At 36.9% G+C, this 26503-nt stretch overlaps 1 protein-coding gene across 3 annotated transcripts in view; it reads right to left on the minus strand.

Annotated features, from left to right (window-relative positions):
• Positions 1 to 26503, minus strand: part of LOC145984188 (uncharacterized) — an 81604-nt gene that overhangs the window by 15285 nt on the left and 39816 nt on the right. For all 3 annotated transcript variants that reach the window (XM_083117702.1, XM_083117703.1, XM_083117704.1), the window contains exons 5-10: positions 23169 to 23384; positions 18011 to 18106; positions 14685 to 14914; positions 13472 to 13785; positions 9543 to 9667; positions 651 to 808 (exon numbers count right to left, since the gene is read on the minus strand). In XM_083117702.1, the coding sequence (XP_082973828.1) occupies positions 651 to 808; positions 9543 to 9667; positions 13472 to 13785; positions 14685 to 14914; positions 18011 to 18106; positions 23169 to 23384 (1139 nt within the window). The remainder of the gene's footprint in view (positions 1 to 650; positions 809 to 9542; positions 9668 to 13471; positions 13786 to 14684; positions 14915 to 18010; positions 18107 to 23168; positions 23385 to 26503) is intronic.

Consider the following 26503-nt stretch of genomic DNA (forward strand, 5'->3'; position numbering starts at 1 on the left):
ATGCTATATAGACAACTTTTACATTTATGTTCCATTAATAGGGGTGTTGAATATGTCTGTTGCTTCTTCCCCTCATCTAACATGTACTGCACTTAACATTTTACATGCACTTTTCTTCTGCAATGTTCATCAACTACAATATATTTTACATGCAATTAGGTTTCCAGACCTTTTAAATGTCTTCTCTGTAACATGGTTCAATATATGCAACTTATATTTCTGACACTTCCTGCTAGCTCTGTGGCTAACAATGTTATTATCTCACAACTGAAGGTTTGCATTTGAATCCTGGCATAGGCACAGGTATTCCTTAGTAAGTGTTCCTTCATCAATTTAATCAATCTTCATTCATCCTCACTGTTGCAATTGACCAAAAAGTGGAAGATGATTAGCATAAGAATAAGAAAACTACAAAATTCAAATGCTTCCTCTTTTAACTCAAAAGCATGAAGCACATTTTGCAGCTGTTTTCTACTGGAAATGTTTCCAGGGAGGGCACATTACCTATTTCTTCATCAAATATTTTTACTAGGGAAGGTGTATTTTTCATTTCATTGCTTTTTTTGGGTAAAATGTGATGAGGATGAAATGATGGGTCAAACACAATGGCACAACCTGGAAATAATACAAACTATTTTTAATTTACTTACCCAATAGCACGAGGTAAGCTTGTCAATTGATTTGATTGGACTACTAACTTCTGCAGCTCTTTCAAAAACCCAATTTCATTTGGAAGGGATTCAAGCTTATTTTCTTCCAAATCTAGCACTCTCAATTTCCTCAAATTTCCTATGCTTGCTGGTATTCTCTATTAAATAAAGAATAATAAATCAAGTCAGCAAAATAACAAAATTCTGTGTATACAGGGTCGATCCAGAAAGTAATAAGACTCTGACGTCACACGCAGAAGCACTTGGAGGAGAAAGAAAGAGGGAAGTTCAGCTTTTCAAACGGTACCCCATTCATTCTTCTCTGAGCAGTGAGAGCAACAGGACAGCCGGCGAACATAACATGGAAATGTTAAAGACAGCCTATGGCAACAATTGGATGTCCAGAGCGTAAGTTTTTTACTGGCATAAAGCCTTTAAAAATGGAAGGGAAGACATGGAAGATGAGCAGCGATCCGGGTACCCTTCGACGACGAAAACTGAAGAAAATGTGGATCGTATGTGAAAGTTGTTGAACACTGACTGACTGATGCCTGAGTGTCCGTTTAATAGCAGACGAGTTGGGAATTCCAAAAACAGATCGAAGTTCATGAGATTGTGACTGAGAAATCGCAGATGCGAAAGGTGTGCGCAAAATTGGTTCACGTCTGTCCTGAGATCGCAACAACGTGGATCCTGCATCACAACAATCCGTCCTTGCACACCGCATTCGTTGTCACGAAGTTTCTGACAAAAGGCATAGCAACACTTCCAGAGCCACCGTACAGCCTGGATCTCTCTCCCTGTGACTTTTTGCTCTTCCCCAGGCTTAAGAGAAACTAGAAAGGACACAGATTTGCAACTGTAGATGACATTCAAGGGGCCGTGACACACAACTTGAACAGCATCCCGCAAAAGGAGTTTCAGCAGGCATACAAACAATGGCAAGATCATTGGAAGCACTGTGTCACTGCGGAAGTATCCTATTTTGAAGATTATTAAGTGTATTCGGAAGTATTGTAAAAAAAAAAGGGGGAGTTTCTAGAACCAGTCTTATTATTTTCCGGACAGACCCTGTATATAAAAGGGTGCATGTCAATATAAATTACCATTTGCACACCAATAGAGTACAAACATGAAATATACAATAATAGTACAATGATACAATAAAAGCATTTGATTATACATTCCCAGAACAAAAAACCTTAGAAACAGGAAAATGTATAATCTGAGAAAATTTACGAGTTCCCAAGTGGATGGTGGAAGAGGTCACCAAAATTAATAGAACCTCTACAAAGTAAGTTTCATGGAAAAAGTTAGTAACTTGCTTACATCTAATTATTATAAACTGCATCTTTCATTCCAAAAACATGAGAAAACTTTATAACATGCTGCCTTGTTGGGACCAGGAAAGCTGAATACATCATGTGGGGAAATTTAAAACTTGGGAATGTAAAATCGAAGTTCCATTGTATTTTAACTTTAATTCATTATTATTATTGAGGTTGTTCATAACATTTGAATTAAGATGGAATGTTAAGATCTACTCTCATTACATACAACTCACTTCAGATATTTAGTCATAATTGTAGATAAGAATATCAGTAACACCACTGTTATTTTTATACATTTGAAATACTCAAAACCAATTAAAAATGTATTTATGTAATTGAATGTCACATTTTAGGAAGTGCTGTAAATTCAGAGGCTTCTGTTAGAACTCTTCTTACGAACTCAATGTAATTTGCAGAGTGTAATACTACTACGTACAAAAAGTACCTGGAATGTGTGAATAAAACACAAAATACGTGGTTCATGATCAACATTTATTCTGTCGCCTTCAAAATAAGCCCCATCAGATGCAACACACATATGCTTCAAAACACTTTTAAAATGCAGAAGACCGTAGCACCCTGAGTTCCTTCTGCGAATTTCCTTTAATGGATTCAATTGATTCAAAATGCCTTCCCCTAAGTTGTAACTTGAGTTGCGGAAAGAGAAAAAAATCACACGGAGAAAATGGGGCTTGGCCAAGGACATGTGTTGAGTTTTTGGCCAAAAACTCGCGAACAAGAGTCGACGTGTGTGACGATGCATTATCGTGGTGCAAAATCAAAGAATTGTTTTTCCATAACTCTGGTCTTTTCCGACGAAAATTCTCATGCAGATGCCTCATAATGGTCACATAAATCTCTTCATTCACAGTTTGTCCAGCTGGAAGGAATTCTGAGTGCACAACACCATGATAATCAAAGAAAACAATGAGCATGACCTAATTTTTGAGAAACTTTGACGTGGTTTTTTGTGTTCTGGTTCATTTTCGAAGCGCCATTCCGAAGATTGTTGACCTGTTTGCATGACATACTCATACACCCATGTCTCGTCACCAGTTATGATGCATTTCATGAAGGTTGAGTCACTAGAAGCTCGTTAAATCATGTCTTCAGCAACATCCCTGCGATGTGCTTTTTGCAGAAAATTCAGCTCCTTCGGAACAAGTCGTGCCGCGACATGTTTCATACCTAACACATCAGTCAAAATGTTGTGAATGGACATGTGTGATATGTCAAGCTCACATGCCAGTTTTCTAACACCATTGTCCTGATTTTTTAGACATTTTCATCAGTCATCAATGTGGAAGGTTGACCATAATGGGACAAATCAGCAACAACTTCTCTGCCTTCTTTGAAAGCCTTGTACCATGCATACGCTTGCGTTTTCGACGGACACAAATCACCAAAGGCCAACATTTTGTCTAGCACAGCTGTAATTTCTTCATGAATGGCAACTTTCAGCTCATCAACTGTACAAGGTTTGTGAACGTAGACTTTCCACTTGAGGTAATCCTACAGAAATAAGTCACAGGCACAAATATGGGGAGCATGGGGGCCAAGATACATTGCCAAAACATGAGATTAAATGGTGGGGAAACATCTGATGCAGAACTGCCATCGTAAGCCTTGATGTGTGAGCAGTGGCTCCATTTTGTTGGAACCACATATCTGCCATGTTGACCCCTTGACGTCGAAGCTGTGGACCCAAGAAATTGCAAAGCATGCCGACATAGCGCTCTGATGTCACTGTTACTGTAGCCCCCTCCTCTTCAAAAAAGTAAGGTCCAATGATACCCACTTTTGAAATGCCACACCACACTGTCACCTTAGCACTATGGAGAGGTTTCTGGTGTAATTCTGCCCAACATTGACAGTTTTGCTTATTGACATAACCATACAAATGGAAATGGGCCTCATCACTCATCAACAACACATCATCAGAAGCAATAATATCAAGCACGGTTGCACAAAACAGTCTGCATTGGACAAAATTACCTGGAAGCAGCTTTTGTACAATCATGATTTCATACGGATGGAAGTGTAACTTATCGTGTAGGATGCAGTGTATTGAGCAACGAGACAGACCCAAAGTTGGAGCATGATGCCTAGTGGAGTACCGAGAACTATGAAGCACCGCTTTCTCACACTCTCAGCATGTTCTGGAGACTGACCGATACGGGGACGTTCAGTTGATTTCCTCTTCATCACTGATCCCATTGTGCAAAACTATTCCACTCATCAGAGTACAGTGTTACGATCAGGTCTTGTCCCACTACGTGCAACATTGAACTGTCGATGGAAAAGACGTTGAACCACCGAACCATTGTTTCTAAAGAACTGCTCAATGGCAAAAATGCAATGCTCCATCTTCCATTGTGTCAAGACTACTACACTCTGCAATACTCATGGGCAGTATAGGCTGGTCACTGACCTTCCTTTTCCCTGGCATGCGCAAAAAATGCCACTTTGCCAGACGAAATGTTGGCAAGGGCAATGCAGAACTTTGAGGAGAGGCTCCAGATGTGTCTACAGCAACAATGACATCATCTTTCCGACATCATCACTGACCACTGTATACCTATCCAAACTGTATTTCTTACTAATGGTTTTGGTGTTAATAAAAAGTTTATATCTTGAAAATCAACGACGTTACACTTATTCCAAAAACATACATTCTTTTTGCGCCACCTTTATGTACAGTCATCGAAAGAAATACTTCCCCCATAAGCCTACTGGTATTAAGACTCTATGGGAGATGTATTTTTTTCCATGACTGTACAGGTAAGTTTATTCACATGGGATCTACAGTTCTGAGAGAGATTTAAATACCTGAATCCTGCCTTCAACATGAATCACTCGCTAAAGTTTTATGTCCATTATATGCTCAGATAGGTTTTGGAACTTTAACTAATGAAGTGTGGCATGGGCAACTGTGTAATGTGTCTCCACTAGAACTGAAAATTGGATCCCTTGATTGCAAGGCAAACATGTTACCCAGCATAACATAGAGTAGGAACTTTAGGAGCTTGACATGAATATTCATTTTATATATTTGTGAAACAATGTTACATAAATAATTATAAGACATTGTTATTTTCAAATCACTCTAGGTTAATTGCAACTATGTAAATTAAAGATTTTTCTGAGATGGAATAGAAGAGAGAACAAAGAAGTACCCATCATTTATCTGGGATTCAAACCCACACCCTTGACCTAGCAGCCTCTTATTAGCTGAGACCTGACAATGCATTTAAAAGTTAAATTATGCTTCTTTTTATACAGCGTTGGGCCTCATATCACTTCGTCTGAAACAAAACTTTCTCCTAAATTAATGTGCTTCAAAAACAGGAAAAGGTACAGATATGGTGGGAGGGGTGAAGTGACATGGCCAAATGGGGAGAGTAGTGGAATGGGTGAATGTAGAAAAAATAATAGTTTCAGAATGTCTATCAAGATGAGGTGGCCAGTTATTCGTGCCCAACCCTGTAGTTTATTTGGCAATTACATATATATGTGATCAAATAAGTTAAAATAAAAAAAAAATATGTTTGGAAATTATTATTTACATAAACTTTGCCTACAACACATTTTCCACAATTTTTTGGAATTTCCTTTCATGTGCATATTTTTGTATTTTCTATATTTTACATAGTTCTTCTATCTCATAAGGTTATTTACAACAATGGGATGGATAATGAAAATAATTTTATGGGGGACAAATCATAAAGATAAAGGAATAGCTATGTTCAGACAGAAAATAAATCCCAGAAGTTTGAGTCAAGCATTCAATATACTCAGCTGATAAGGCAGCAGGCTAATTCCTTGGTGAAAGTGATCTTCTCTTTACAGGAAGATATGCCTGACCTGCCAAAATATTTTGAGACTATGCCCAACAAAGCACATTTTGGAACATGTTTCCTTGTTTTACCACTATCATGGTTGTCACAACTTTCTGGGAAAGACCCTGCCTGCTAGAAGCACTAGTTGTTAAAGATACCTCCTGGAAATGAGGGTGCCAATGATTGGGCATGTGAGTTAATTAGTGAAGGCTTCAATAGTACAGATAATCAAATTCTTAAGTGCACGGATTGTAAATTGTTGTGTAACATGCGACTGTCACAATTCCACTGTAAAGCATATCAATTCAGATAACACAAAAAGCATGACAAAATTGTTCTTCCTAACAAGCTTTGAATATTCATACCAACTAAAGGTTAAAAGATTAAAAATCAGCAACTTACGTGTGTGAGCATGAGATTTATCGAACTACGTTTCGAAGGTTGTACTACCTCCTTCTTCAGGTTGAAACGATGTTTTCAGACGTCTGACATGGTGCCTCGTCGAGAAAGTGATGGTTGAGGATTTAGGTTAAAATGGTATAGGAAAGACACTTTCTAAAAAAAGGATGTAAAATACACATACTAAAACCGCGCAATACTCTATAAAAACAAAAGAACGTTCAAAGCTGATGAAGGCAAACTGCCGATCGTTGCTCAGGGTAGGCAAATGCACTGTGTCATCTCTTACCTGGAGAAGGAAAACTCCTCCCCCCCCCCCCCCCCCCGGTCTTTCCTCAACTGGAGCTCGTGAGTCACCAATCCAAGGTGAATTCAATTTCCACCTCGGCAGCTTTCCTAACCTCAGGGGTAACATGGAAGCCCATCTTGTCTCTACTCCCGGCGGCTTTATCCCATTTTTTAAAAAAGTTTATCCAGCCGTCTTCCAAGTTCCCATCATCCCTATTGAGTTTATTCCTATTATCCACGCATATATAGGCTGCCTCATACACAATCCTGTCCAATTTATTGTTAATCTTCCTAATGACTTCTCTTTTGACGATCTTATGCTGGTTAACTAATACATGTTCAGATAATCCTGTCTTGGGTATACTATCCTTTACATCTTTATCGTGGGCCTCCCCCATGGCGCAGTGGTAGCGTCATTGCCTTGTAATCAAGGGGTCCCGGGTTCGATACCCGGTGGAGGCACAAGTGGTTCGGATCCCACTTTAAACTGTAGGTCCAGTCCCGATTAGCCTTACTGCGCATAAAGTGGACTTAAAAAACACCAAATCAAAAATCAAACATCTTTATCGTGCTCGCCCCACCTAATTTGCATACTCCTCCCGGTCTGTCCCACGTATTCCTTTCCGCATTCACATACTATCCTGTACACTCCCTTTTGCTCTTCAGGGTTATCGCACCTATCTCCCCTCCCTTTCTTATAAGACGTGAAGTGTTTTTCAATGCTCCGAGGTGCTCTCACCCCACATTTATTTTATCCCGTATCCCCTTACAGATTTTTCAATTTTCTCGGAAACACCTTTAAAATACGGAATCCCGACAAAATACGTGTTCTTTTCACCGTTTCCTACTTCCATTTTTTCTTCATCTTCATCTTTATCATTTTGTGATAGTTCTTGTCTAACAATCTTTTTTGCTTTCCAAGCTACTTTTTCCATGTCGCGGGCAGTATACCCATTCTTTATACCCACCTTCTTTATCCATTTTTCTTCTTTTTCTTTCTCTTTTTCGTCATGGCACAGCATTTCGGCACAAATGAAAAAGTTAAGAAAAACATTTAACTTTGTCCTATTCGAATGTTGGGATGTCTTATGGAGGTACAGCTCACCAGCCAACGGTTTATGAAAGACCCCGGTTGCAATCCGTTGTCCGGTTTTAGTAAGGCACAAGTCTAGAAAGTGAATCTTTTCATTGGCCAGGTCTTTTCTGGTAAAACCAATTCTGGGATCTTGCTTGCCCAATTGGTTGAAAATGCTATCAAGTTCGGTTTCATTCCCTATGATGAGGATGTCATCTACGTATCTCCCATAGTATTTTACCCCTCCCCCCCCACATGCTCCATGGCGGCTTTTTCGACATAGTGCATGAAGATGTTGGCCACATGGAGCATGTGGGGGAGGGGTAAAATACTATGGGAGATACGTAGATGACATCCTCATCATAGGGAATGAAACCAAACTTGATAGCGTTTTCAACCAATTGGGCAAGCAAGATCCCAGAATTGGTTTTACCAGAGAAGACCTTGCCAACGGAAAGATTCGCTTTCTAGAATTGTGCCTTACTAAAACCAGACAACGGATTGCAACCCGGGTCTTTAATAAACCGTTGGCTGGCAAGCTGTACCTCCATAAGAGATCCCAACATTCGAATAGGACAAAGTTAAATGTTTTTCTTAACTTTTTCATTCGCGCCGAAAGGCTGTGCCATGACGAAAAAGAGAAAGAAAAAGAAGAAGAATGGATAAAGAAGGTGGGTATAAAGAATGGGTATACTACCCGCGACATGGAAAAAGTAGCTAGGAAAGCAAAAAAGATTGTTAGACAAGAACTATCACAAAATGATAAAGATGAAGATGAAGAAAGAACGGAGGTAGGAAATGGTGAAAAGAACACGTATTTTGTCGGGATTCCGTATTTTAAAGGTGTTTCCGAGAAAATTGAAAAATCTGTAAGGGGATACGGGATAAAATAAATGTGGGGTGAGAGCACCTCGGAGCATTGAAAAACACTTCACGTCTTATAAGAAAGGGAGGGGAGATAGGTGCGATAACCCTGAAGAGCAAAAGGGAGTGTACAGGATAGTATGTGAATGCGGAAAGGAATACGTGGGACAGACCGGGAGGAGTATGCAAATTAGGTGGGGCGAGCACGATAAAGATGTAAAGGAGGGTATACCCAAGACAGGATTATCTGAACACGTATTAGTTAACCGGCGTAAGATCGCCAAAAGAGAAGTCATTAGGAAGATTAACAATAAATTGGACAGGAATATGTATGAGGCAGCCTATATATGCGCGGATAATAGGAATAAACTCAATAGGGATGATGGGAACTTGGAAGACGGCTGGATAAACTTTTTTAAAAAATGGGATAAAGCCGCCGGGAGTAGAGACGAGATGGGCTTCCATGTTACCCCTGATGTTAGGAAAGCCGCCGAGGTGGAAGTTGAATTCACCTTGGATTGGTGACTCACGAGCCCCAGTTGAGGAAAGACCGGGGGGGGGGGGGGGGAGGAGTTTTCCTTCTCCAGGTAAGAGATGACACAGTGCATTTGCCTACCCTGAGCAACGATCGGCAGTTTGCCTTCATCAACTTTGAACGTTCTTTTGTTTTTATAGAGTATTGCACGGTTTTAGTATGTGTATTTTACATCCTTTTTTTAGAAAGTGTCTTTCCTATACCATTTTAACCTAAATCCTCAACCATCACTTTCTCGACGAGGCACCATGTCAGACGTCTGAAAACATCATTTCAACCTGAAGAAGGAGGTAGTATAACCTTCGAAATGTAGTTCGATAAATCTCATGCTCACACACGTAAGTTGCTGATTTTTAATCTTTAAACCTTTAGTTGGTATTTAATTGTGAGCAATCAGCACATTACCAGTATGTTGAATATTCATTGTTTACTAATTAATATATTTTGGTATCAGATAATTTTGAATTGTTAACGTTTTCCCTGTATGTACATAAATACATATTAATATTATATGGTGCCTTCAAATTAGGCTGAAATTGAAAAAAAGAGAGAAAAACTTACCTTCAACATGTTATTTGACAGGATTAAAACTTCAAGACTTTGCAGACACTGAATATCATCAGGAATCTTGGTTAGCTGATTTGTACCCAGATTCAGTTCAACCATATTGCACCATGTTCCCACATCTGCAATAAAGGGGGAAACAACTATTAATATTTATGAAAGCATTTTAGGTATTCTAAAGAAATTACTGTATTCAAAGAGAATGGCCTTTCAGAGTCAATTTGTTTTCTCCTTGATGGAAATTTGTTTTCCCTTCAAGAAATTTAACAGAGAAATGACTACAGTTGAACCCCAATTTACATTCCCGTTGTTTAGTTTTTCCTACATTATACATTACATCTTGTTGGTTCCAACATAGCAAAATGTTATAAAATTTTCCTTGATTTTACATTTTCCCAAATTTTAACTTTGTTTCAACTAGGTCTCCTTAAAAAAGTTAAATTGAGGTTCAACGGTAAGTACATTCTGCAACTTCTGAGTTGACTGCCCTGAAAACTTTCAAGTCTACATATTGTCAAGCACAGCATTTGATCAGCAGTGAGAGTAGCCAACTGAGATAACTGTTGAAAGTATTGGTCTTCTTGTTAATAAAATGAATTCTGGCTACAGCAGAATTACAATACACTTTCACTGCATTTCAATATATTGAAAACTTGACAATTTATCAAATTACTCTCTTGAACTTCTAATACAATGATGATTATTTCAATGATTATTAGTGTCTGGATTTTTATGCAGTACTAGCTGATAACCAGGCGTTGCCTGGGTATTTATTTATCCCAATCTTCTATTAGACAGGAAAATAATGAATTCTAACTATATTTCAAAATGAACTTGGGAGTTGAACAGCATTGGGAGTGTCACTATTCATCTTAGCAACCCCATAAACTATGGATACCACACTAATATTGGTCGTTTTACATGTCCCACCCTTCCCACCCCCACCCCTAGGGGTGTCTTGGAGTTGAACGGCATTGGGAGTGTCACTATTCATCGTTGTGCAGGATTGCATAGTCACGGATGTTTGTTTGTGTGGAATTTAATATTGGTCATCTTGAATTATTTTTACATGTCACCCCTTCCCACCCCCACCCCAAAAGTATGATTGCAAGTGATACGTGTACCAAATTTGGTTGAAATTGCTCCAGGCGATCGAAAGTTATGCCGGAACAAACATATATACACCCCCCTCCCCTTACATACACACCCACACACATACATCCATTTTTATATATATGGATTAACTCATAAAAAATGCAAATAAACATATGATAAAATATGAAGTTAAATATGTGAGTAGTGCAAATATGTAACTTTATTGGTATTTTTCTGGCTAATGGCAATGGTGAGGTCAAGTGGTGATTACATGGAATCAGGGAATTAACAAAGGAACAACTAAGTCTAGGCCAGCACTAAACAATTGGAACCTTAGAATGTTCAATGTGGTCGGTCACTGAAGCAGCTCAATATTTAATAAAACTAATGTATTAACAAATACTTAGTGAATACAAGGAAGCAGAAACTAATTTTTTTATATTTTGGAAACATCTACTCATTATAAAGAAAGAAATGACATCTATCTCATGGCTCGTTTTCTTGGAAACCAGAAGAGGGGAATAATAGATACATTTTCTGACACAGTGGTTGCCTATTTACTGGGGATCCTACGTTCAGAATTCATCCATTTGTTCCTTCATTTATGCATTTTAATTTTTATTCTAAATTCTGCTGGCAGTGCACTAGTCTCCATGTTACATATTCAGTAAGACTCGCAAGTCTTAACCTTATCTGGTACAAGGAATGGCAGAACTAGAGAACTGTAGTTAACCAAACCTAAAATATGTATTTCATGTAAAATCACTACAAATATATACAACTGAAATATGTAAAAATAAAAAAAAAATAATGGGAACATCCTGTTAGTGTAATTTATGAATATTTTAGTTTTTATGCAGCTAAATGTGCTGGAATCATGACAGTATGAACCAGAGGGTTGAACGGTCCAAACTCTTCCCATTGATTTAATAAACATTTTACATTACACTACAGTCCCGTTTAACCGAATATGATGGGACCGATGGTGCTTCAGTTGAATGAAAATTTGGTTAAGCCGGAATAAAGGTTTCTTCATATACAGTATGTACATTTTATTACATACAGTATTTTGATATACAGTACATACGTATTTCAGCACGTAGGCATAAACAAAAAGCTTACAATAATACCTTGTCATTTAACTCAAGAACATGAATTACCGTAACATTAAGGCTCTGGTACAAAAAGCCATACAACTAAAACAATAAAATTTAATTCAGCTTGTGAAAAAATATTGATATTTTCTTTGGCTTAAGATTAGATGAACGCTTCGTTGGTGCTCCCACGTAAAACATGGTCGTGCAGGAGTAACGGCTCTTTTTAGTGATTCGGTTAACCCAGAAATTCAGTTAATCGGGATTCAGTTAAATGGGACTGCAGTGCAATTAAATTATCACAGCAATATTTGATCAAATCATTATAATATTACAAATACATTTGAAAATATAAGTTATGGTTTAGAGGTAGTCCACAGACATAATGAATGCTCTTATATTCTTCATGTACAATATTATTATTTTATTCATATCTTCAGAGAACCTGTATTAGCATTCATTATGTTAAAAATAAACTGGAAAATGTCTGTAACTATGAAATTTTGAAACATAAAAATAACAACAACACAGATATATTTTTATATATAATTTGAAAGAATAAATCTAAATGTACATGAAAATTAATGCTTTAATTCTTAATATAATTAGTGCACATGAAATCTTAATTTGAAACTATTTAAATACAATAATAATAAAATACCATTACCAGTTCACCATTAGTGAATAACATCCACAATCAATAATTATAATTATTATTTATTTATTTATTTATTTATTCCTTGTTTTGGATGGCGAAGTTAAGGCACAAGCCTTTTCTTCCACTTAACCATCTCTACATTACATTTTATAAATTGATTTTTATAGCTAACTGTATGTTAAATAAAAAAAAAACTAAATATTTAAGATACCAAGAAATGAAATCTATAAAAAACTAAGAACATTGAGATACAAAAAAAAAAGAAAAACACAAGAAAAAATAAAAGAGAAAGATGCAAAAAACATAAAAAATAAAGACAAAAATACATACACACTAAGTAAAAAAAATACACGTAAAACATAAACACACACGCAACAAACATAGTCAAATTACAGAAAAAGTCGGTGGGTGTTGGTCCTACCAGTTTACACGAAGGTTTAATTTTATTTCCCTGTTTTCAGTTCTGGTAAGTTGACTCCAGAAGATGATTTGTTAATTTTGATTTGAATTGGAGAAGAGAAGAAGAGTTTCTTATGTCGTTGGGGAGGTCGTTCCACGCTCTGGTAGCAGTGACCGTTAAGGAATTTCCATAAAATGTTGTCTTGTGGGAGGGAATGGCCAGCAGAGAGTTGTCTCTCGAACGGGTGGCAAAGGTGTGTGCTGAACTTAGGGGTTGAAATCGAGAAAGTAGGTAGGACGGCTCTCGTGAGTTTACTATTTTGTAGAGCGCTGTAAGAGCGTGAAAGCGGCGGCGAGTGGAAAGGTCGAACCAGCCTAGGTCCTTGAAAGCCGGGGTCAGGTGGTCAAAAAATTTGATATTATAAGTGTAGCGCACACACACAGGAATTTAAACTGTACTATCCTCAGACTACTGAAAGTGTCTCCCATTTTTATTTCCTTACAAATAAGGCCATGGCTGGAATAGAATAAGTAATTACATAAAAGTATAAAAGTCCAGGATCTAATTATTATAATCAATGGATAATTTACCTTCTTGATGATGTTGATGAAGTAATGCACACACAAAACTTGTTGCAGAACAGTTCTAAAAATCAGAAACTAATTTTCAAAATACATACCCAGTGGTAATGATGAAAGTTGATTTTCCTTCATATTCAGCTTTGCTAAGTTTTTGGCCCGTGAGAAAATACCATATGGAATTTTGTCAATTTGATTATGCTCTAGATTTATTGAGTAAACATTTGTAAATTGGGCAGGTCCACCTGATGGATATGATGTGAATCCATTTCTTGACAAAGTTATACTAGTTAAGTTACACAGGCTTGACAAAAGGCCATCAGGAAGGTGTGATATTGCATTCCCTTCTACATTGAACTCGTCCATATGAATGCAATTACTGAGAGATTTGGGTATTGCACTTAGCCTATTGTACCTGGAAGGAAATATGTAATTAGTTTCAAGGTCTCAAATTAAAGCTCAATAATAAAAAAAAAACTGACAATGAATATAAAATAAATTATTTATTTAATAGTCAATTCTAAACACACACAAAAAAAAAAAAAAACAATTATTGCCAATTCCCTACTTGAAGGAAGACTTAGTATTTTTGTAGGTCTGGAGCAATAAGAATCTTTTGTCAATAAAATAAAGTATGGTTATAAATTTGCTAAAATCAATAACTGATAAATAAATCCCATCCAATTAAAAATTGCAAATGATCCATGAAGAACCTGAATTGTTTATTCACATCCTTAATAAATGTATGTAACGAGGTAACTGCAGTTAAGCTTTGCCTTAGAAAATTAAAATTGTATTTGGACATCTATGTTAGAAAACCAGCAAACATGTATTATGACTAACTCAAGTGTTAGAGCCCATTTAATGTTTTTCAAAAGCTGAGACCCCACTGGTAGTATTGGTGATTAAATATGGCTAGTACTTTCCAATAGTATCAGGGGACCCAGGTTCAAATCCTTGCCTGGGAATGGGTGTTCTTTGTGAGTGTTCATCATCCATTGCATCATATTATCGTCCATCCTCAATTGCAATTAGCAAAAAGTGGCAGAAAAGTGAAGTAAAAACAAACAAAAGCAATCAATCAATCAATTAACCACTGGTATCAGTTGATACGGATATATTAGCATTAAAATTGGCTCAATCCTAGCTTAAATATGCATATCTTTTTTTCAAAGCACAACCTATTTCAGTCACCTGATTACCTACTTTTATTAAGGTTAAATATATATATATATATGCACTTGACTATACTATTATAAAGTAAATGTGAGCATCATTATGAAATAAATTCGAAATACTGTTTATTGTACTTACCTCAAACCTAACCTGGTTAGATTTTTTAGATTTCCTATTGAGTCTGGGATGTCCAGCAGCTCATTATGTTGGAGATCTAAGGTGGAGAGCTGAATGCAATTTCCTATCTCTACAGGAAGATGCTCAAGATGATTATGGGAAACATCAAAAGTTATTAAGTTAACTAACTTTCCAATACCTGCAGGAAGTTCCCGTATTTTGTTTTCACGCAGACTAAGCATTGTTAAATTCTGCAAAGAGAATTAAATAATTATTTTGGTATGAAGTATACAAATTATTAATATATTTATCACATTCATCAACTGTTATTTCTAAGCTAAAAAAGTATTACAGGTTTCTCTGTGACAAACTAGTTGAAAACTCAATCTGATCCAGGGAATGACACTATAAATTTAGAATATTTAAAAAGTGCATGTTCAGACACTAAAAATCAATGATCTTATTATAGGTCTCGGGCCACAACTTGAGCTCTGGGAAGAAAGTATTAGAGTTGACCGCGGAGGCAGTGACAACCCTCATAATTAGTTCTCAGCTCTTCAAAAGCAGTGTTTGCAACCGCAATAATTTCTTGCCATTAATAAATGTTACCAGAATGCCTGATAACCAAAAGCATTTCTTAGCAAAGCTGTATATAAACTATGTTGACAAAAAAAGTATATCAATCTCCTAACTTGTTTGCAAACAGCCATGTTTACTTTGTACACAATGCTGTGAGCTCCTCTTCCCCCTATTTCCCCCCCTCTCTCTCTCTCTCCTTTTCATAATGGAAGTTATTGGGTTAAAACATATGTCCATCCTTCTGACATCATAAATGTGTATATACGTTATGGTAATCTCGATATATACATTTCTTTACTAAGGGCCTCAAATATTTTACTTGCGGAAGGCCACAGGAAACTGCACTACATCAATGGTTGCCATTAGAAGCCTCCTACCTTTTCCACTTGGTAGTAGAAACCCTATAACGTCTTTGTCACATTGCCACATTTTGGCACCGTGTGATGTTCATTTATGTATGTTTTATGTAAATAGTACCGACTCCCAGTGTTTCAGCAGTCATCAATATGCAAGAAATCGGCCCGCACTACAATAATATCTGGGATTTCCATCAAGACCTTCCTACTGGATTCAGTTCTTAATAAGGAAAATAAAGATCACCTAAACATTTCCATAATATGACCCCAAATCGAAAATTGATTTTTTCCCGCAACTTCTTTGATAGCTGTAGGTACAGTAAGAATCTCTTTCAAGCGTTCTAATAGCCTGTTTGCCGACCTCCATGGCAGAGTGGTTTGCAGTGTGCTTTGATGTCAGAGGTCCTGGGTTCGAATCCTGGCCTGGGCATGGGTGTTCTTTGTGATTGTCCCTTCATCAGTTTCATCGTTTTATCACTCATCATCAGCTTCGTGATTAGCCAAAAGTAGCAGGAAAGCAAATTCAAATAAATAAAATAAATCAACCCCTTTATCCAAATTGGATTCATTGATTTGATTGATTTTACTTCCCTTTTCTGTCACTTTTGGCTAATTGCGAAGAAGAGGAGGATGATGATATTGATGAATGGACACTCACAAAAAACTACCATCTACAGGCTGGAATTCAAACCCGGGGCTTCTGGTGTAGTAGTGCGCTGTGCTAACCACTCCACCATGGAGATTGGCGAGTATAATTGGAAACTAGGCTTGTGCTTCTCCCAAATTTCTTGCCTGGATTCGCAATGCGGAACCCCCTTTCGTCGAATTATGCAAAACTACATCTAAACTGAGTGGCCAGATAACTGTTTGCATCTGTTGGTGGCAACATTGGAATTTTGCTTCACCAGCCTGCCCTTCTCTTGACAAAACCCATATGGCGCCCACTTCGATTTCCACTTTCCCCAGAGCTCAAGTTGTCACGCGAGGCCTATAGATTAGAATCTATGCAATCCATTTCAATCTTTTTTCAACATCATATAGAGCCAAATGTTAACTTTAAAATAGTGATAAGGGGTTTGAGCTGGACTGTTCTCTACCCCACTCTTCTCTTCAGTGTACCAGGGTTGCCTACATGTAAGGAGCACATTTTCCATGGGGGCCTCTCTTAACAGACTCACTCAGTATATATGTATGTAATGAAATTAGTACATCCTGATTTACTATGTTTGAATTTCCAACAATGCAAATAATTAGAGGCATGCACATTTTGCTTTTGACCAAAACACGAAATGTAAAATAAGACATTGTAATGTTAACTTTTCATGTTTCTGAAAGGTGTGAGGTGCATTTTCATATCCTGTTTTGTCACAAAATAATGCAAAATGAACTGCAAAATGTGAAATAGACTTTTAAACATAAAATTTAGAGTTTATTTACCGATGCAACACTTTTATTTACCTATGCAACACTTTCTGAAGTCAGAATTATTTTGTGAGTTATGCAATTCACGGAAAATTGATTAATTCTGCTGTAAATATTACACAGGAATAAACTTAATATTCTGGTAACAACATAAATGTGTTATTAGAAGGGATATGTGCAGTTTTTAAATCAAATTTGGGATTATATTCACAATTTTAAAACCAAAATAAATGTCATTTTATATACCGCTTTTTCACCGCTATACAGTGAAATTTTATTTTATTTACAGCTTTTGAACCCGAAATTGACTCAGTTTTTGTATCAAAATTTTGCTTAATTTTTATTTACCAAAAATATGTGCCTCTACAAATAATATATAAAATGTGTGTTAGTGCAAAAGTTCTAAGGCTAGTTTCAGCACACTTTGTTTGTGACTATACTTTTGCTGGGGTGTGTGACGGTTACGTGAAATCGATTGTTGGCTTGTTGTCTATTCCTGACAAGAGTAGCACCTTATATGGCAATAGTCACTATGGATAAACTGGCAGACAGATATATGAATGAACTAGGCCATTACACAATGATAATTTCTTCCATTTCGCTGATTAGATATGGAGAGATGGAAAAGAATGACCTCTGCATGCTGGCCCTGGACCTTTGTATGCTGGCTGTAAAAATATTTTTGTGGCAAGAAATGCCAAATTCAGGACTAATGTTTATCAAAATTTTAAGATGCAAAAGAGCTCTTTTGAAAATCAAAACTGGGTCTGAACACAAAACCACAACTAAGTTTTATGAAATTCAACTTTTTTATTTATTTTTATTTCAAAAAGTGACATAAAAAATTGACACTACAATTCCACACACTTACTATGCAGCACAATTTCCTTATTTAACTCATACATCATGTAAAAATGAGTTTTATATAGAATTGAGCAAATTATCAACAGCTAATTTAAAAGATTATTTCGATTAGACTTTTATACTTACAGTTAAATATCTAATTTCATCTCCAACTACTCTAATTCTGTTGAATCTGAGGAACAAAGTGGTCAAGGAAGGAATTCTATACACTACAGAAGGAATCTGAAATAAAAGATAAAATAGCAATTACAAAGAGAAAATTTATCTGGTACTCTTGATGTAATTCTTAAGTAACTTTACAAAAAAATAAAACCTGAATTAACATATAAGGTAAAAAATACTTCTAAAAACATTAGTACCATCATGGATATTTTACATAATAATCATCACATTATGTTTGACAAAAACAAAACCAGAAATTTAAATGCATATTTATTCTACCTGATTTTTCCATGATTATGAAAAACCTAACAAGATTTACCCCAAAACTTCCATAACAAACATCTGGAAAACAATTTCAATTTTAATACTGTTTTTAATTTCCATTTATAGGAGAAACTACATCCGCTTAGATTAATTTGCATATTACAACAGTACAGTTCTTTATGTACCAGCATTAACCCTATTGTGGATAGCTGGGACCACAGTAGTTCCAGAAAAATTTATTTGGTTTATTTCCCTTCATTTTTCTGCCACTTCTGGCTTTTTCTGAAGATGAGGATGAGCAATAATATGATGAAACTGATGAAGGGACATTCACAAAGAACACCCATGCCAATGACAGGATTTGAACCCAGGACTGCTTGCTCTTTAGCACGCTGCACTAACCACTCTGCCACAGAGGTTGGCAGTTGCACAAAAAGTATTGCCTTCAGGACAGCTGGCATTAAACCTGTCCCAGAGCCATTTGGTGGCATTTAACAAGCATTTTTTTTTTGAAAACCAGATATAATATTTCAGTTCTGTTTTTCTGTTCAATTATACACATATAAAGGTATGACATACTCTAATTTTAATGCAATACAGGTTTTGTGAGTTTGCCACAAGTTGGTTTTCTTTATTATAGGTTAAGAATGCACATAAATGTTTTTAAAAATTCATAGAACAACTATTCATTGAAGAGAGTTGAAGTTTGTTTGGTTTTATTTTGGTTGGAATGGCTAGGGTTTTCACAGGAGGTATAATGTTGACAGTCCAGATGGATACAGGTGCAATTAGAAGATGAAGAAGAAACAAGGGTAATTTACTCAATAAATCCTTCTTTGGGAAGTCCCTGCAGCCTTCACATTAATCCGAAGTGAATAGAAAAATCTCAAAATGTAACACTACTATGTACCTACATTATGCTTAGTTGAAAGTTGTTCCACACTTTCTTATCATAAAAAAAAATAATATATGTTACACAATAGCAAAAAGTAGTGTTGCCATCTAGTCCCAGTTTCTTGAGCTTACATACAACAAAAGACCACTCCTTGATAAATTATTATCCCCTGAACAAATTTGTATTTTAAAATTTCTGTCAGCCTGTTTGATACCTATTTACTGCATAGTGCCAAAAATGGTTTCCGGCAGTAGGACATATACAGGGAGGTTATTGCAGCATGCCACCGCAAAAGCGTCGGCCGCTTACCGGCCTTGTCATGCATCAGGTGCCGGCAAATTGCGTAACAGATAGCCCGTTACACAACCCGCTTGTTTTGTAATGTTTCCACTTTTCACAATTATAGTTACAATTACAACTTAAATAAGCACGTACCTTGCCGCAAGGATGCTGGAAAAGGTGTCCTCTAAAATACAAATATTTCTGGCACTTTATTTCTGCCCATATCGCTTCTGACAGCAATGACTCATCCAACATAAAGGATTCAATTTTTCATTCTTGTCTTGCCTTCGAATAAACAAAACCGTGACTCTTATTTTGCAGATAACACAAGATTAATCCTTTTGAACACTAGAGTCAGTGGCGTGCCCAAGATTTTCGAGGGGGGAGGTTACGTATACATTATTATGCAAAACGAAAGCGCAGATAAACGAATTATTTAACAGTGTCACTTAATTTTAACGTGTGAATATTTTTGAAGTAAAGTAGCGATCATACACTGTGTGCGTTTTTCTTTCTGAGAGCGCCATTTGAAATAAGCACTTTTCCCCTTTTGCTACTATGGGATAAACTGAATATAAAAGGCTATAACTGCTCAACAACTGCATCTTTTTAAGAAATTTAAATTCTAAATGTAAGAATGAACAAAAAGCAACATTTTATGTAAATTCCGACAATTGTGAGTCCAGGGGGAAACGGGGGCCAAATCCCAAAGTTCTATTTTCCCCGTAATTACGCAAAATTTCTGAACGTCGTAATTTCCATATTTTTTTTTTTTCAAAGTTGCGGCAGGAGCATTACATATCCTCATAGAGTAGTCTTTTGTTGTGCTTCCCTCAAAATTTGGTCCATCCAGTGTCTATAGAGCCGACGCTAGAAGCGAAATTCCTCAGATGTCGCAAGAGCGTCAGCGGCTTATCGGAGTAGTGGTAAGCCGCGAGAAGCCTCTCGATACTACGCGAATGCGACAGCTGTCGGCTACCAGTTGTTTAGACGTGTTCACTTCGGTTTGCGTTTATCAGTACTCGTGTTGTTTATACTGTGTTATTGAGTTATTAGTTATGCCGCCAAACAAATATAGTCTTGAACAAAGAGTTTTTATGTACGATACTTACGTGAAAACGAACTCTTGCAGAAAAGTAGTCAGGCGATTCGCAAGAAAATTTCCTGGCAATCCTGTTCCGGACAGACATACTGTTTACAACCTCGTTAAAAGATTACGAGAGACAGGATCTCTTGAACCTAAGAAACGTGTTTCCAGACGACGTGTTCTTACGGAAGAAAAGTTAGACGAAATTGGTGAACGACTTGAACATACTCCAAAAAAATCCCTCCGTCGGCTTGCTCAGGAAACAGGCATTTCAAAATCCTCAGCACGAAATGCCACTAAATTACTTAGATTAAAACCCTACAAAATTACAGTGGTTCATGAATTGCAACCGCGCGATCAGGCGACTAGAGTTCGATTCTGTAACTGGATGCTGGATAATATTGTTGCTGGCAGAGTAAATCCAGAATTAATCATATTTTCAGACGAAGCTTGGTTCGAATTGAATGGCCAAGTTATTTCACAAAACAATCGCTATTGGAGCGCAGAAAAACCTGACCTTGTGCATGAAGTTCCGCTCCATCCTGCAAAAATTGGTGTGTGGTGTGGTTTGAATGCGCACAGAATAATAGGGCCTATTTTTTATGAAGGTACTATCAATGGTGAAAGGTATCGAAGAGACATACTACAACCTTTTTTTGAACAATTAACGGACATTGAATGCCAGCAGTCATTTTTTCAGCAGGACTCTGCTACTGCTCACACTGCTTATGAATCACTTAATTTTATTGCCGAGATTTTTGAGGACAGAATTATCAGTACTGAGTTGTGGCCCTCTCGTAGCCCCGATCTTACTCCTTGTGATTATTATTTATGGGGAACATTAAAAAACAAAGTGTATCAGAATAACCCGCGTACAATAGAGGATTTAAAAGAAAATATAAGAAGAGAAATTGCCAGAATCACACCTGAGGAGCTTATGGATGTTCAGAGGAATTTCATACGCAGATGCCGGAAATGTATTGGTGTTGAAGGAGGTCATTTTCAACATCATTTATAACACAGAAGGTTAGTGATCATCATTATTATTATTAGTTTTAAATATAATTTTACACTTTCGGTTTGCTTTATGCGCCGCGATGCTGTCTTCCCTTTCTGTCAACCGAGGATAAAGTAGAGATGTCTAAGAAAGATTAGATGTCTGAAATAAGGTTGTAATTGTAACTGTAATTGTGAAAAGTGGAAACATTACAAAACAAGCGGTTTCTGTTACGGACTATCTGTTACGCAATTTGGCGGCACCTGATGCATGACAAGGCCGGTAAGCGGCCGAAGCTCTCGCGGTGTCTAAGAAAGATTACATGTCAAAAATAAAGTGCCAGAAATATTTGTATTTTAGAGGACACCTTTTCCAGCATCCTTACGACAAGGTACGTGCTTATTTAAGTTGTAATTGTAACTATAATTGTGAAAAGTGGAAACATTACAAAACAAGTGGTTTGTGTAACGGGCTATCTGTTACGCAATTTGCCGGCACCTGATGCATGACAAGGCCGGTAAGCGGCCGACGCTTTTGCGGTGGCATGCTGCAATAACCTCCCTGTATATCCATAATATTTACCTAGCTTACTGCTAGACTAAGTTACTTTACCTCATTTATCAAGGGTCCCGGGTTTGATACCCAGTGGAGGTAGGTACATAGTGGTTCAGATTCCACTGGTGCTTTTCTGCTGTCTAATAATGCCACGTACAATTTAAAACAATGCATTTTTATGTACGACTCTTACGTGATTACGAATTCTTGCAGGGAAGTCAGAATTCCCAGATGTTCTTGTTCCACACAGAGACAATGTTCGAGAGCTTATGAGCAAATTAAGGAAACAGGGTCTGTTCTAGATAAGAAATGAAGGGGAAATGGTTTGTGCTTACTGGGGAGAAACTAGGCGACATTGGAGCACCACACTTTTCAAAAATCCCTCCGGCACCTTGCACAACAGACATTTGCATGACATCTGCATGGTGAGCTACCAAGCTTTTAAACCTGAAGCCATACATTAGAGGAATTGAAAGAAAATATCAGGAGAGTAACTGAAGCAATTTCGGAAGAGGAACTGATACATGTTAGTGAAAATTTCCTTAAAAAATGCCGTAAATGTGTGGAAGCAAGAGGACATCATTTCCAACACCTCTTGTAACAAGGTACATGCTCATTTTAATTGTAACTGTCAATGTAATTGTACGAGCTTATTTCATTACATAGATAGGAGTTCCATTTACATGGCTGTAGCATCCAGTTTGCCGGTACACACACTCTTGCTGCCCGGTGTAATTGCTGCCGCTCCGCAGAAGACTCAGCCATGAAAGGCACTGTACAATAACATCACATCTCGCATCAAATTTCCATGCATTTATTTATAAAAAATTATGCCCGCCATAAATTCACGGACACAAATTACACGTTGCCATCTGCAAATAGCTTTTCCTGAACAGCCCTATTGTCCAAAATGTGGTTGTAGAAAATTAGGACAAATTTATGCTGCACTCATGTACTCAAAAATTACTGCATTACATAGCAGCTAACTACGAAAAAAACATTGTGTATGATGTCAGATAAGCAATTTCAAACAATAACCTACCTCATTTAACTTATTGTGCCTGAGATCAAGGACTTTCAACGATTTCAAGTTATCCAATGTATCTGGTAAGCTTGTCAGTGAGTTTTCACTCAAAGCCAAAGTTTGTAGATTTACTAAGGACCCAAGTTCTGGAGGTAATGTAGCTAGTTTATTACCATAGAGGTAGAATTCTACAATATGAGTTAATTCCCGCACTGAAGAAGGCAAATGAGAAATCTGCAATGAGAAAAAGAAAAAAATAGTATATCCTTCTATTATTTTAGTTTTCTATACTTCACATGATTCATTTATCAAATACATAATTTCCACATTCAACTTTCCTGCTTTAGCTTAACTTTCAACAAGCTATTATCATTTATGTGGTAATGCTACTGGATAGCAGATTCAGAAATGTTCTAAAAACATACCTCATGAAACAGCACATTTCACAAAATATGTTATTTTTAGGGCTGAGCTGATAACACTCTGAACAGATACCAATCCTCTCACAGATTCCTACCATTGCTTGAAAATTGTAATAATTAAAAGTTATACAATATATAAATATATATAAATTTACATATATGTAAAAATATAGATTAATATTAGTTTTCAAGCATTCCACTTCAATTTTATGCATAAATTTACCAGGATTTTTGCTTCAAATATTTAAGAATTACATCAGAATATTAAATTTTATGTTACAGTTACGTTATCACAAAATTCATTTTTTTCACACAAGAATGATGCATCGAGGCATGCAAATTTCGTTTTTGACGAAAACACGAAATATGAAATAACATGCTGTAATGTTCATTTTTAATGTTTCTGAAAGGTGAGAGGTGCATTTTTCTAACCAGTTTTGTCACAAAATAATGCGAAATTAACTGCAAAATGCGAAATATACTCTAAAACACGAAATTTACCACTTATATACCGACGCAACACTTTCTGAAGTCTGAAGTATCCTGTGAGTTATGCAATTCACGGAAAATTGATTAATTCTGCTGTAAATATTTGAGAAGCAAAAATGGACTGTTTTACCCAGGAATACTCTGGTAACTACATAAATGTGTTATTAGAAGGGGTAAGTTTATTTTGTGTAATAAGTGCAGTTTTTAAATCAAATTTAGAAATATATTCACAATTTTAAAACCAAAATGTCATTTTATATAGCACTTTTGATGTGATTATTCACTGCTATAACACCGAAATTTTATTTTATTTACCGCTTTTGAACCTGAAATCGACTCTGTTTTTGTACCGAAATTTTGTTTTTTATTTACCAAAAATATGTACCTCTAATGATGCACAATACAAAGAAATTTCGAATTTTGCTTCATTTCCAGGACAATTACACTCTTTGAAAGTGTCTCATGGAAGTTTTGCAGAGTCTGTAAAAGACCAAAATGCCAGAAAAATATTGGCAGGTATCAGTAAATAAATTTCAATCAATATTTTCTTTCTGATACCGATACCACCAGTATCAGCATCCACTCAGCATTAATTACTTTTCTGCTGAATAATGCATATGAAAGTGCAACAATGGAAGTTTCTTTCTCCCCTACATCAACCCATGCAGATTTGGTTGTTGTAAAAGAAGATACGCCAATCACTATCATTTTCAGTCTCCCTTCTAAGACTAATTTTGACAATTAGGATGAATGTGGATGAAGGGAAAAGCACAAGGCCAAGACACAGCTTTTTCTTGGTGTTGCAGAACATTACGTTACAAAGTGAAAAATTGTGGAGATAACCTTTAAACATTTATACATGGTTTTGCTCATTTCCTCTGTACTTTTTCTAAAAAAAACTTCAAAATATATACTTTTTCCATGACTAACGTAACATTCATAGGAGGCACATTCAAGACACTCAAACTAGCAGTTAGCAACACAAGCTTTCTTCCATTAAGATATTTACACACTCCATTTATATAATATTATTTGGGCACTAATGCATTCTAATTGTTGTTTTCTTTTTCCCTATCTTTTCTTTCATCCAAAATACCATAAAAATCACAATGTTCCTTCATTTTGTGATGAGCTTATTTCAACCGCATTTCACATTAGTGTCGCAATCTTGAATGTTGCCATATTCAGAAACTGCAGGATTTAAGCTTTCAAACGATATATCGTACCATACCCTGTTCGATTAAGAAATATTGACCCTGGCAGACCTTGTCAGCTCCTTGCTCAAGAAATGTGATGGATAAGCTTTCTACAGGAAATGGTAAGAACACTGGCCTTTGGCAAGAGGTGACGAGAGGCCAAGCGAGGGTTTAAATAGGTGCGCATGAGAGCGACACGAGGTCTTTTAATCTGGAATCATCGGAGAAGCAGGAGCTACTGGTCTTATTTCTAAACCGAACAGGGTAAGCTAGTCTACACCCATTCTGCCATTTGCATTGCTCACTTCAGTCTAGAAACAAATCATGAGTCTATTATAATGAATAGTTAGATATTTGTACCTGCCCATTCAGGGCTGTCTCTACCATCAACTAGTACTAATAGTACATCCCTATTTAAGATCCCCGCGTTCAGAGGAACGCTACGTGGTTTGAGATGCGTGGGTTTTTCATCCATTTTTACGGAAATGTGATGAAAAATTAGAGCAACGTGGTTCTTTTGGAAATGAAAGCGTCATGCCTTGTTTTCCTAAACAGACATGAAAATTGAAAGGGTAGGTTGCGGAATTTTTCCATTTATTTCACTCTGAAATAAATGAAAATTGAAATGCATTAATATCATGTTAGACTTGTTTCTTCGCGGAATTTTTTCCTAATGGGGGGTTAATTTTTTTAAATAAGGTACGCCACCATTGTTAGTAATGCCTTATGTCATTTATTGAGTTGGAGGACGAGCTTGATACCACACTGGATAGGCTTATCATTCTCGCCAATAATGCTGTTGGTCCGTCTTTTGATGTGGAGGGCCTACCTTGTGCCTCATCCACCCCAATCAGAAGTCCTCCATTAACTAGAAGTCGCGCAGGCTCACTTTCAAATTGATAATCGTCCCACAGTTCTTGTGGACCCACCCACCATGACTCAACTACCTTTTGTTCATCCCTTCCTGTTCGAGAGCATTCAGTTTCAGGGTGCCTCGGGGGAGGATGTTACTAAATTCATAGATCGTTTCGAAAGTGCGGCGATTCTGAACAATTGGGACGAGACGAAAAAACGGCAATTATTCCCGGCGTTGTTATGTGGGCCAGCCCTCCGCTGGTTTAATGCAATTAGCCAGCAACCAGGCGTCAAAATAGTCAGCTATGAGGACGTCAAGAAAAAACTTATTGAAGAATTCACAGGCTCCCTTGATCAGCTGCAGATCGAGGAGCAGATCAGATATCGGTCC

Source organism: Lepisma saccharinum, chromosome 2, assembly GCF_977018435.1.
Source record: "Lepisma saccharinum chromosome 2, izLepSacc3.1, whole genome shotgun sequence".
Taxonomy (NCBI): Eukaryota; Metazoa; Arthropoda; class Insecta; order Zygentoma; family Lepismatidae; genus Lepisma; species Lepisma saccharinum.